Genomic DNA, 14,237 nt, shown 5'->3' with positions numbered 1-14,237 from the left:
AAAAATACTACAACACTCTCTATACTCTACATTCAACACGTTAAAATATACTTCCGAAATGCCAATATAGGTAGTAAAATACTACAAAATCTCTATACTTTACCTTCAATACGTTAAATTACATTCCAATATGTAAACATAGGAGGAAAAATACTACAAAAGCCTCTTTTCTTGGCGTTCAATATGTTAAAATAGATTTCTGAAATGCAAATGTAGGTAGTAAATACTACAAAATCTCTATACTCTACCTTCAATACGTTAAATTACATTCCAATATATAAATATAGGTAGTAAATACTACAAAAGCCTCTTTTCTTGGCGTTCAATATGTTAAAATAGATTTCTGAAATGCAAATATAGGTAGTAAATACTACAAAAGCCTCTTTTCTTGGCGTTCAATATGTTAAAATAGATTTCTGAAATGCAAATATAGGTAGTAATTACTACAAAAGCCTCTTACTCTACGTTCAATTCGCTAGCGAAACGGGTATAGGTGGCGCTGCCGTCGCTACCCCTGCAGCTTGGTTTTCCAGCGTATAGTGGTGATCCAAATCAAAACAAATCCAAGAAATATGGCGGTTCACATTAACGCTAGAGGTGGGAGAAGTTGTGCGGTCCCTTTTTGCAATAATACTGCGCTTAAAAAACGTAAAACTGAAGAAAATAGTTAAGAACCAAAGCCAGGATTATCATTTCATAAATTCCCAAGTTGTAAGAAACTTTTAAATGTATGGTTAACAAAGATAAAGTCGGGGAAAAGGCCTAGTAAGTGGGCTCAGATTTGTAGCGCCCATTTTACAGCTGATGACTTCTTGGAAAGAAATGGTGAGATGCAAATAATATTAATTTTTTTAAAATAAATTAATCGAAAAACTCATCAATAGATGGTAGATCTGTAAGAAGACGTTTGAAATGTAACGCCATTCCCTCCCAAAAATTGCCATGTAAGCCAATTAAAGAATCAACCGAAGTTAGATTAAAAGAACGAGCTCAACGTTACGTAAAGCGTTCTAAAGGTATTCTTATTTTATGGTAAACTTTTGTGAAATAATAAATAGAATAATAACACAAATTTAATTTTAAATCAAGCAGTTCTATGTTCAACATCACCAATAACAGATTCCATTGCTCCAAAAGTTGTTAAAAGCGCAAGTGAACCAGCTCCGGATGATAAAGTTTTTGTCATTATCAAACTTAGCTATGCTATCTGAAGTAACAACTGAAGCTCAAGGAAAGGACCAATCTCACAAACCATCTAGAGTAATAAATGCGTCTATTGGTGTTCAAGTTTATTTGGACCATGGAAAGTATTTTGCTGGGTCAAGAGTTGGAATTTCAAGCAATGGAATGAAAAATGCTGATTTTGTGTCTCTTACTGGCATTGGGAAAGAACTATTTGAAAGCCTTTCAAGTGAGGTTTTAGGGCTTGAAAACCAGAGCAAGCTCTAATTTTCTAATGCCTGTGAAATATAGGGTGCTGTTAACCCTAATGAAGCTTAAGTCAAATTTGACATTTGACGCTTTGGCTTCATTATTTGTCATTTCGAATCGAACAGTTTCAACATATTTCAAAAGAACCCTTTGTGCCCTTGCTGAAGTTTTGAAGAAATTTATCTTTTGGCCGGATATGGAAAATATCAGAAGTAACTTTCCTAAATGTTTTAAAGAGTTTAATAATACTCGCATTGTGTTGGACTGCTCAGAAGTACCTATGATGAAGCCCAACACATTTCACGACAGAGTGGCAACCTACATCCATTATAAAGGAACTAACACAATAAAAATTCTCATTGGAATTTCACCTTCTGGCATGATCACGCTCGTTAGCGACCCCTGGGGTGGAAAAGTAAGCGACAAGGAAGTCACCATTGAGAGTGGGGTCATAAATCTTTGTGAACAATTTATTGATGGAATTATGGTTGACAAAGGTATGCATAAAAGTGTAATATGCTAAAAAAATATTTTAAAACTCATTCAACTTAAATTTAGGCTTCCTTATTGAAGATGAATGTGCGGCCAATGGCATAGCTCTACACATCCCTCCATTTTTGAGAAAAATAACAGTTTAGTAAGGAAGAAAGTGTAAAAAATCAAAAAAATTGCATCAGCTCGTGTTCACGTGGAGATAGCCATTCAAAGAATCAAATTATTTAAAATTTTAAATGATAAATTTGACCTTGATTTAGTTCCCTACTGTGACGAAATTCTGAAGGTCATATGTGGATTAGTAAATTTACTAAAACCAATTCTAGCAGATGATAAATTTGATGACTAAGTTTAAATCTTATTTAATGACGATGATGATTATTTTATTAATTTTTATCAAATAAGTTTAAAAATCTTTTATTATAAATAAGACTTCAAGTAAAAATTCATTTATAACATTAATTGATCAAATTCATTTTACTTTTCTTATATAATACTAATTGGCACAGTACAAAATAGGAACTTTTTTGTTTTAAAAATCACTTACTCTTGACTAGTAATGGTAAATATAATTTGAAATAAAAATTGCACAATTTGACTATGTTTTGTTTCAAATAATCTTCGTCTCTTTGAATATCAATTAAAAGATAGCCCTTGGGAGAATACAAGAAAAATGAGCATGTTTTTATGTTTAACACATAAAGGCCAAGCTGAATTTGTGCATAGTAGCTTCTACAATCGTTAGTTGGTAAATAAATTCCGTCTTTTCCAATTTTCAAGAAGTTAAATTTGTTTTGAGCGACAGCATCTTCAATTGATATTTTCTTCTTAATCTCGAGTAATTTTATCTCTCCATTTTCCATGTATAATCCATCTGGACTAAAAGCTAGAAATGGATTATTTAAGTTAATTAAGAGGCCATATTCCAATACTTGTACTTTTTTAAGCCACGAAAATTTGGCCCGAGCAACTTTCTCCATTTTGTTCCCATTTTGATCCTTTTGGGCTTTCTCTAAACATCCGTTCTCCTTCTTCTAAGGCTCTTGGCTTTTCCCCAATGTATTTCCAAATTTCAACCATGGTGAGATTCACTATTATGGAATAAATAAAGGTTAAAATAGGATAATATAATAGAATACCAATTAAATGTTAGCATACCTTTTTGAGATGTCATCTTTTATTTGAACAATATTGCTCCAAGGCCTATTCTAACAATGTTTTAAGTAAATCCAAAAGGACTTCAAATCTTAATGACAGTATATAATTAGAACCAAACATTATGTCTTTAAACTTGACATTCAATCCTACTTACCAAGAAAACACTAATTCGCTGTTAAAACGTATATAATACCACCATCTCATCAGTAGCACACCACTATTTGCTGAATGCTGATCACCACTATACAGTTACACGCAGTGTGGATAGGGGGCGCTGCCGGAGTTTTCGTTAGCGAATACGTTAAATTAATGATATGCCTCCGATCGAATCGTTCATTTTTTCCTATTTAAATATACGCATTTAAATTAGAATTGCTTCTAGTGTTCGGCAGTCGATTAATTTTTATCCACAAATTTTCCGATTTATTTAAAAAACGTTGGTAAAAAGAATATTATTTTAACTTATTTAATTGTGTGTTTTTTACCCAACCAAGCCTTTATTTGAATAAAAGTGGTATTTATTTAAATAACCAATAGTTAAATAAAAATTGTTAAATGTTTAAATAATCGAAAGTGAACAAGCCTATTTTTTAAATAAAACAAACAGACTTTAGAGTTGATAAGATTTGTAAATATCATTTGAAACTAATAATTTTCACGCTTTATTTAAGTCAAGCAATTACATTTTTAAAAATGAAAGAAGTTAAACAATATAAAAATTTGTAAATATTGTAAATATTTTTAGGTAATAAAGAAATTAAGAAATGTTTTAATTAAAATATCTTTCATTTTCTACTACATTTTTAAAAATGAAAGAAGTTTAACAATATAATTATTCTAATATAATTTCAAAATCAGGTATTATTTAAAGTACAAATACATAATTTAGTGAAGCAATTCTTATTTAAATACTTTTATTTAATTAATTTGTGTATCTGAAATGTATTTATTGAAAAATAAGTGGGTTTTACTATTTATCACGGTTTTTTATATATATATATATATATATATATATATATATATATATATATATATATATATATATATATATATATATATATATATATATTGGAATTGTTACAAAAGGTTCTTTTAAACGTAACTTAGTACATTAATTTATTTTGGAAGTTCAAAACGTATTAAGAGCCCTTCAGAGTACTATAAAAGGATTTCATTTACAAACTAAATTAATATTTTCTTCAAACTTTCAATTCGTTATAATTTGAATTTAAATGAAAACATCATGGATTATAGGTGCGTAATCTACTATTAGACCGAACTAATTAAAAAAATACTTAAAGTAAGTGGTTTTACTGATAAACTCTAAAGGAATTTTGGAATTTTCTAGAATAGCAAAGTAAAACTAAAACGTAAACCAAGTTTAAAACGAAACTAATAACTGGGAGAAAGGTTGAAGTAAGTAATTTTTTTGATTTTTCGTTTTTTTAATTTTTGAGTTCCCTATATTATTATAAACTAAATTAAATATAATTTTTGAAAATTTGTGATAAAAGATCTGCTCCTTCGTGTTTTACATATATTTAAAAACTCGAGATTTTAATGAATTGTTTTCAAAGCATGAAAAATATAGCAGATCCTTTGATTTTAATTGTAGTTAGTAGTTACTTAAAAAAAAGTCGCTAGCTGACTTGGAGCTGGTGTAGTTAAATTTTAAAAATGTGTATTTTAAATTTTGTTTGTAAAAGTTTTTTTGAAAAAGTTTAGTATTATAGTTTAAATTTATTAAATAAAATAAAATATAAATTATACATTTGGTTTAGTATTTTACTATTGCAAGTAAAATTAATAGTAATTTCAATTACTTTTTTAGTTTTTTTTTGACAAATATGCAAACTATTTAGTTATTTCAAAAACAAATACGTCGAATTATTTGTATTCGAAATACTATTGGTTAGTTTTTATATCTTTAATTTTATTTTTCAGAACAATTTCTCTTTGTCTAGCTTCTTCTAACTTTAATTTAGATGGCCTTAAAGCCAAGTATTTAACAAATTTTGTAACCAAGTAGATGGAGCTTTAAACAATTTGTCATGTAGTCAAGGAAATGTTCAAATATACGTGTATTTGGTCATTTTGATGGTCAAATAGCCCAGTATGGAACTGCGAGATGATAGTCAGACATTGAGACGCGGGTGGCGCCCGTGCCCCAGCGTCCGCGCCAGCCCCGTCGGTGCCCCCATTTCACATTCCAGACGTCGACGGAGGCTCGGAGCACCATCAGGGCGAGGGCGCGAACGCTGGGGCACGGGCGCCACCCGCGTCTCAATGTCTGACTATCATCTCGCAGTTCCCAAAAATGGACCAAAATACACCAAAAGTACCCTTAAAACGACCAAAGTCACCATTTTCGGCCCTATGCACCCCATTTCGGACCAAAAGTACCCCAAACTGGACCTATTAGCTTTATTGTAATGTTAAACTCCCATAGAGATTCCCCTAAAAAGAAAAAAAAACTTGCGGTCCAATTTTGGGTACATGAATTATTTCGGAGAGGGAATCCATGTTTTAAATTCAAATTAACCGCGCGCCCGGGCAATCCACGCCTCCCAGGTAATCCTGCCTAGGTTATCAAGTATCATACAACTTACATAATTTCCACTTATTTCGTACGATAAAACGCGATCGAGATATTCGTTTTAAGAAATACTCGTGAGATTGGTTCAAGTGTCAAGCATATTTAAGTACTACAATGATATTAAAATGAAGTTTAAAAATATTTCCATTCTACTTTAACAACGAATATTCCATGACGTCAAAACACTCTTAAATTCAAATTAACCGCGTCCCCCGGGGTAATCTGCGCACGCGTCGCCTAGGTTATCAATTTTTACATCATTTCAACTTATTCCGTACGATAAAACTTGATAAGATATACGTTCAAGTATCTTTCGAGATAAGCGTAGATAAATGAACAAGTTGGCCTGGACACAATATGTTGATATACGGGAAAACAAATCATCGCGAGAAATATCAGAAATACATTGACTTTTCGATGATTTTACCCTCATTTCACCCCTTAAATCCCGGACACCGATCCCGAACCTGACCCCGACCCCGGGATCGATGTCTCGCCCTCACTTTCCTTCTACTGGTGTCACTCTTATTTTTTACTTCTGATCACACTTATTTGTTACTACTAGTCAGTCGTTGAGTGTTACACATATTTCTGCTGGTTATACGACAAAGTCTAGTTCGATCAGTTTCATACTTATTTGTTACTTCTGATCACTCTTATTTGTTACGTTTAGTGTCACACTTATTAATTCTGGTCATACGCCGAAGACTAGGTCGATCAGTGTCATACTTGATCGTTACTTCTGGTCATACGTTGAAAGTGCTGCGCACTCTGAACGGCGTTGAAAAACGCTAGAGGGAAACACGCGGATTAACAATGTTGGAATTTGCGGGGGTCCATATACGCTGAACAAAAAAAACTTACTTAGAATTAAAATTAAGGAACGTATTTGCAACTCTAGCTTATATGGAAACCACAGCTATTCAAAAATATAACTTTCATAAAAATATGACTTAAATTAAGGAACTGTATGTAGAATTTTAGGCCAAAATATAAACACACGGAAATTGGAGTCCCGTAAATTACCCTGAAAACTATACTTAAATTTCATATTTACTAATATAACTGAAGTTGTAGGTCCGCTGAATCCTTAACTATCCAATAGTATTTTTAACGTTATCGGACTTAATTTTAAATAAAATATCTACCACATAAAGCGAAACCACCGAAAATAGTAAATTGGGCAAATGCCCAACTTCTTGGGCTCCGATTTGAAAACTTTATGAAAGGCTATCAACGGCGATTTATGTTCATTCGAACGAGCTATCATTGACTATTCTAGCCTAAACTGCGTTGGAGAGATATGCGCGACACGGTGGCATCGGCAACGGCTACACTGTACGTGAGACTAATACACACAAATCCTTAGGATTGTGTGTAAAAACCACCCCGAGCTTCTCACCCCCTTTTCACTGTAATAGTTGAAAACGGAACGAAAACGCGCTTGGTCGCTACTATTTTCCCTCTAAAAATTATCTCTCGGCTTGCTATAGCGGTCACGGCATCGGTAGATAATACCCGCGAATGACGTTAGCAATATGAGACCCGAAGTTTGCGGGGAATTTAACCCTTCCATTTAAAATCTTAAATTTAATAGTGAATAAATATTTTAAACTAAAATCGTTATTACCATTATACTTATCATGGTATTTTTTATATAATTAATGTAAAAATATAGACGCATTCACATATTGCCTACAGGGAAATATGCAAAAAGGGGCGAAATCCACTCGAGATACTTTCCTATTTCATAATGTTTGAGGTAGATGGCGACACTATTAAGTTTATGAAAAATAAACTTTTTTAAAAAATTATTAATTAATTAATAAATTATAGTACTTTACATTCTTATTAAAAATATATAATATTTGTATTTTAAATTAACAATTAATTTTAACAGTAGTTAACACTCTCCGCCATAGATGGCACTATAATACGATTTTAAACTACTCAATCAGGGAAGATAATTTTGTATTTTAAATCTCGACAAAACCGTTCTCCACTAAAAACTTAAAACTTTCAACCAATGGTTGCAAATAAAAATTATGACGTCATGCTGCTATCAGAGTGCCATCTACTAACAAATAACGTCATCACCACGTTACCTCGGATGAATTTTACCCCTTTAAAGTCGTCTTTGCACGTTAAAAATTGTAAATTGATCCATTATATATGAAAAAAATCTGTCACTATATCTCTTTAACGGATCAACTTGTGATAAAGGTATCAACTAGAACGTAAATGACCGCTTCATCAGACCTTATATCCATTACGATGACCTGAAAGACTTACAAGTTAGTTAATAACATAATAGAATCATATCCGTTGTTTAGTTTACTGGTAACTTAAAGTTTATAGAAGAATTACATGTATTTTTGTTTATACGGGTAACAAATAAGAAATTCGATGCTATAGAAGCTGGCATTTTTGATCAGATATTATAGAACAAATGTTTCCAGAAAATAATTTAATTAATTTTTATTAGTTTAAATGGTTTTAGACCCCTAGGTTTATAGAATATATTAGAACAAATGTTTCCATAAAATAATTTAATTAATCTTTATTCGTTTAAATTGTTTTAGACCCTCAGGTTTATAGAATATATTAGAACAAATGTTTCTATAAACTAATTCAATTAATCTTAATTATTTAAATGGTTTTAGACCCTAGGTTTGTAGAATATATTAGAACAAATGTTTCCATAAAATAATTTAATTAATCTTTATTATTTTAAATTGTTTTAGACCCTCAGGTTTATAGAATATATTAGAACAAATGTTTCTATAAAATAATTTAGTTAATCTTTATTAGCATGCAGGCACGTCGACGCAGGAACAAAATTATTTTATGTTACTTTAAACTTCTTCTACCGATGTGAAACTAATAAATAGCTTGTCTGCCTTGTTTTATAAGGGGCCTCTCCAAAACCAGTCCCAAACACCGCTACCTCCGCGATTACACCCCTCCCTGTGGGGCGCCTGGAAGGTACAAAAACAACTGCAGAATGTCTACTAAAAACTGGTAACTCGTCGCCTCAGTACAAAAACCACGTACAGTTTTTGGCAGCAATTTTGGGAAATAATAATTAAATATTTGAAAGAATAGGCAATAGCTAATGCACGTGCTTGATATAAAGTGGATATCTTCGCGAATATTTACGACGAAAGACTACTCTGCTATTTAAATTCATAGTAATAATTTTAAAACAATATTTTAAATAAAAAAACTACTTGGTTTTGCCTCTACGTGACGTACCGAGAAATCTCTCTTTCAGCGGTCAAAGTTTCAAAACTTCCAACAGTCGGCCAACGAGCACGAAGCGCGAATGACAAGAAAAGTGGGACTCGATCGCTGGTAGCCTATTTCAAGCAGAAAACACTTATCGGTATGTTATTTCTTATCAGAAATCTAAAAGATTTGCTACTATTGTCCATGGTTTTAGTACTATAAATTATAACAAATTACACCTAGAACTATAAATGGTTTTAATGGCGTTTAGTTTAAAAGGTACCTTATCAAAATTCATTAGATTATTTTAACGTTTCTTTTACATTGTTAGTGTTGTTAATTTTCCGGAAAAATAAAATACGGAAACTTTTCCAGAAAATCGGAAAAATTTAAACATAAATTACTTTAAAAAGGTTTTTAATCTGTTTTACTTTTTGCCGATACATAATGTCTAAACCCAGTAAACATACTACAAAACATTAAAAGTGTTATATTGTTAAACAGTTTAAACTAGTCTAAAGGGTTTAGTTTTACTTTTAGATTCGAAACAATTGGGCGAAAATGCCGCTTATTTAAATTTGCAACAATATATTAGACTAATCATGGAATTAAAAATTTATTTATTACGGAAATATGCGGTACGTTTTCCGGAAAAAAGGCCTCTCTCATTTTCCGCAGAAAATATTCAGACTTACAAAATCAAACACTAGTTTCATTATTTCTATCAGGGTTGCCACAGTACCTGGAAAATTTGGAATTCCTGGAAAAGTCAGGGAATTTAAATATGGGTATAAAAATCGGGGAAAAGTCAGGGAATTTAATTTCGGTTGCAAATAGGAAACTTTTAGGTTAAAAAATACAAACTCTTGGCACAAAAGTATTCAGGGAAAATCTCTTAAGATGGTCATGGAAAATTCGGGGAATTTTATTGGGAAAAAACGTGGCAACCCTGCAGCAATAACCTTTTTACTGAAATAGAGTCCATATAAATTATTTACCTTCTGATAAAAGTGAAATATAAAATAAAAATTTTGGAATTTAAAAGTCAGGGAAAAGGTAGAATTATAGTATAAGGTATCCGTCGCCATTTGGTTTTTTAATTTTTTTTTAAACAATCAATGTACAATTCTATTTTTTTTTTCAAATAAACCCCCGCTTTTCGAGAAACATTGAGAATTTATGGTATATTTTCAAAATCATAAATTACGTTATTATATCCAATATAGGTAGAATATAAAGCAATATTTTAAAAAAGGCGTATTTTCTGTAGCAGGCATTAAAATTAACTAGCAATATTTCGGAAAAGGCGTATTTTTTATTTTATTTTCGGGTACGTTTTAGCTTATTTTCGGGTGGGTTTAAGCTTATTTTTGGGTGGTTTTAGTCATTAACTGAGTGTCGGACCCCTCGTATAGAACAGTGCTTACGCGCCTACGGCGCGCGTACATCAACCTAACCTAACCTAACCAAACCTACGGTGCCTACGCGCCTTCGGCGCGCGTTCATCAACCTTACCTAACCTAACCTAACCTACGGTGCCTACGCTCCTTCGGCGCGCGTACATCAACCTGACCTAACCTAACTTAACCTAACCTAACCTAACCTAACAAAGAAAGTAAATATATCCCCACCCAAATCAACTATAATTAGCCCTGGTCCCGTTAGGTTGTTGATTAAAAACATAAAACTATTGAAAATCAATACATTATAACTGAATAGCAAAAATTTTAAATCGTAGTTAAGTCCAAAAGTAGTAAGACTACCGACGTGTACCCTACAATCTATCAAAATGAATAAATACGACCAAATTTGCTCTGTATATTCTACCAGGAATTCATACCTCGAACTACTGATTCTACCTATATTGGATAGAATAACGTATTTTTTAATTTTGAAAATATACCATAAATTCTCAATGTTTCTTGAAAAGCGGGGGTTTATTTTAAATAAAATTGGTTTGTCCATTGATTGTTTAAAAAAAATTGAATAAAAAAGAAAATTGCGACGGATACCTTATACTATAATTGTACCAGGGATAATACCTTAAAATGGTCAGGGAAAACAGGGAATTTGAATCTGAAACTTTTGTTTAGGTGGGCTCTCATTTTAGATTTTCGAAGTCAATTACTGTTTAGTCAAATTATAGTGATAGGCTACGGCATATTTTACTTAATCTGAACTATTTAGATGACCTTTATGTTCATCTAGTTGCTTTTTAAATTTCGTTTGGTTTCAACAATTTAAATTTGGTCACATTCATTACGTGGTATTTTCGTGTATAATTTGTAATTTTACCATTATTAAATTTATTTAATTAATTGGATTTATAATAAGCGAGTTCTAAGCCATCTATCGGCTTTAAAAATAACTATTAGGATAGTTTAAAAGGAAGCCTAAGCTGACGTCATAGGTCACCGAGGTCACTCTGCTGTGCGTGTTACCAATATTATTCACTTTTCTTTAAACAGTTCTAAATCAATTTCACTGTTTTAATTAAAATAGTTTTTACTTAGTTCGTGTTTTTATTTAATTGAAAGGTAAATGGTGAATCTAAGGGATAAGACCATTGAATTGGGAATAATACTGCTAGAATTACAATTACTATTTCGGTTGCCATGGTTACGCGGGACCTGTTCTGAGAAGACTACGAAATTCATGTTTATAATTAGGCGGTAGCGCCATCTATATTTTGTAAAGATATATGGCAAAACATTAATAATTATTAGCTAACTCACCGTAATTTGTGTTAAAATTATTTTTAAACATTTTCAAAGGTTTGTTTGCTACGAGTAATCATACATTTCAATTTCGCGTCAGATTCGCTCAAAAATTCAATTGCAATATAGTGGCCACCGCCAGAGACAGATGCCGCCACGGTAGAACGATAAAGTTGATAAAGTTTCCTTATTGAAAGAAATTGTTCCCGCGCCAGCCATATTTAGTGGTACCTCTATTTATTCCGAACTCAATGGCTAGGACTAATGATTTTTATACACACGAATAGAAAAATGTTTGATTAAAATCAAGCTCGTTACAACTTTTTTCGGTGCTGTTCCGTGTTAACCAACCTACACTAATTGCATTTATTCGTTGATTCTATTTTTCGTAAACTTTTAATATGATTGACATGCCGATATTCAAATTTGTTATTATTATTTAAGCGTGTATAATAGAGCTCTTATTATAGCTCTTAAACGTGAATCACAGAATTAAAGACCATTTTTGTTTCATTCGTTTTACCAGTCGTGATGGAAAATTTAGTTTCTCTGAAAGCAAAACCACGTAACGTTTTGGCGCTTATATTAGAAATAATGATTCTAGTTGTTGTACATTTCTAATTATTGGTTTTGATTTTTTTAATTAGATATGGCAAAAGACGACGTGTTCCAAAATGACACAGTATTAAATGGCCCTGATAAGTGCCTGCCTATCAACGCAAACGACGTAGTGGATGATCCTGAAGTAGATGATTCTATAGAGGAACCAATCATGAAGCAAAAGCGTTTTATGTGCAAAAATTGCAATTTCACATCAGCACTCAAGACGTCTTTAAAAAGACACGCGTTAATCCATTCTGTAATAAAACCTTTTAAATGCCAAAAATGTAAATTCGCCACCACCCGCAAGTACGAATTAAAGAAACACGAGTTAACGCATTCGGGCGTTAAAAACATTAAATGTGAGAAATGTCATTTTGTTACAAATCACAAGTCCAGTTTAAAATATCATCAATTAACGCATAGTAGTACTAGAATGAAACCTATTAAATGCCCGTACTGCGCGTACGCCACCAACCTGAAATCTAGCTTGAAAGTTCATCTTCGAACTCACTCTGGCGAAAAGCCGTACCAATGTTCTCAATGTAATTTCAAATGCGCTCAACTGGGTGGTTTTAAAATCCACAAGCTTAAACACACTGGCGAAAAACCATTCAAATGTTCACTTTGCGATTACGTATGCGCGGTTAAGATCTCTCTGAAAAAGCATATGTTCAATCACGGTAATAAGGTACGCGAAAAACCACACCAATGCACTCATTGCGCATTTAGGTTCGGGACAAAGACCCAATTGAAGGATCACGAGAAGCGAATACACGGTGAGTCGATAAAATGTAGCTTTTGCGAGTTTGTTACTAACGATAAATGGTTAATGAGAATTCACGACAAAACACACGCGAATGAAAGGCGCTACAAATGTACAAAATGTAACTTCGTTAGCAAGTATAGCCAGTCAGTGAGAAAACACGCGTTAAGCCATTCTGATGAAAAACCGCACAAATGCACTCAATGCGATTTCGAATGCGTGTATAAAGAAATGTTAAAATGTCACGAGGCTAAACACAATAACCTGAAACCTTACAAATGCGATCAATGTAACTTTGGTACGATACACAAGGGTTATTTGAAAAAACACCAGGCAACTCACGAAGGTGCAACGCGGGAGAAACCCTTCAAATGTAGCCAATGTAGCTACGTGACTGCGAGTAAGACTGGGTTTAATTACCACCAGTCTACGCACACTGGTGTTAAACCATATAAATGTGGACATTGTAACTTTGCAACCGCCAGTAAGTCGGCTTTGATAATACACAAGATGAAACACACTGGTGAAAAACCGTACAAATGTGGGCAATGTGACTACGCCTCCGCGAGGAAAGGCGATATTTCCGTACACGAACGAACGCACTGGACCGAAAAACCATACAAATGCGGACTATGCCACTTTTCCGCCGTGAGAGAATTATCACTGAAGACGCACGAATTAAATCACAAGGGTGAAAAGCCGTATAAATGTGACCAATGTAGCTTCGCTTCCACTAAGAAGAGTAGTTTGACAATTCACAAACGTAGACACACTGGCGAAAAACCGTACAAATGCTCTCATTGCAATTACGCCTGCTCGCAATCGGCATATCTGAAACACCACGAGCAAACTCACAAGCTAGAATCCATAGAATGTGCTAAATGCAATTTCGTGACTTCGGATAAGGGAGCTTTTAGAAGACACGAGCATTTTCACAGAGCTAAAAAACCGTTAAAATGCGAACAATGCGACTATCTATGTCTTAGTAAGAAAACTATGCGGCACCATGTGAAAATTCAACACATATGTAAACCTTGCTCCGTTCGAATACAGAAACTCACGAATGAGAAAATTAGCTCTCACGCTTTCGTCGTAATTGACGAACCAGTACAAATGAAAAGCGAAAGGGATTCTGCCCTTTCATCAGACGGAAGCGCTCGTAATGCCGAACTAAACGCGGCGTTGGCGCAATTCAAAGTTTTTACAGCCGAAGTGAAATGCGAGGCGCTTTCTGAATCTTGTCTTA

General features: G+C 33.1%; 1 protein-coding gene across 3 annotated transcripts; it reads left to right on the top strand.

The window, feature by feature from the left end:
* Nucleotides 1–478: 478 nt before the first annotated feature.
* Nucleotides 479–2,522, top strand: LOC149927838 (uncharacterized). Of its 3 annotated transcripts, none has more exons than XM_090158612.1 (5): nucleotides 479–825; nucleotides 892–1,016; nucleotides 1,090–1,411; nucleotides 1,557–1,928; nucleotides 1,990–2,522. In XM_090158612.1, the coding sequence occupies exons 3-5, from the start codon at nucleotides 1,168–1,170 to the stop codon at nucleotides 2,067–2,069; spliced, it is 696 nt and encodes a 231-aa protein (XP_090014738.1). In that variant the 5' UTR covers nucleotides 479–825; nucleotides 892–1,016; nucleotides 1,090–1,167; the 3' UTR covers nucleotides 2,070–2,522. The 3 variants fall into 3 exon arrangements, with proteins under 3 accessions (XP_090014738.1, XP_090014737.1, XP_090014736.1); XM_090158611.1 differs by having other exon boundaries at nucleotides 885–1,016; nucleotides 1,093–1,411; XM_090158610.1 differs by having other exon boundaries at nucleotides 885–1,016.
* Nucleotides 2,523–14,237: the final 11,715 nt, after the last annotated feature.

Source organism: Leiobunum rupestre, chromosome 9 (genome assembly GCF_980474605.1).
Source record: "Leiobunum rupestre chromosome 9, qqLeiRupe1.1.hap1, whole genome shotgun sequence".
NCBI classification, from domain to species: domain Eukaryota; kingdom Metazoa; phylum Arthropoda; class Arachnida; order Opiliones; family Sclerosomatidae; genus Leiobunum; species Leiobunum rupestre.
This window is presented reverse-complemented; position numbering and strand designations above follow the sequence as displayed.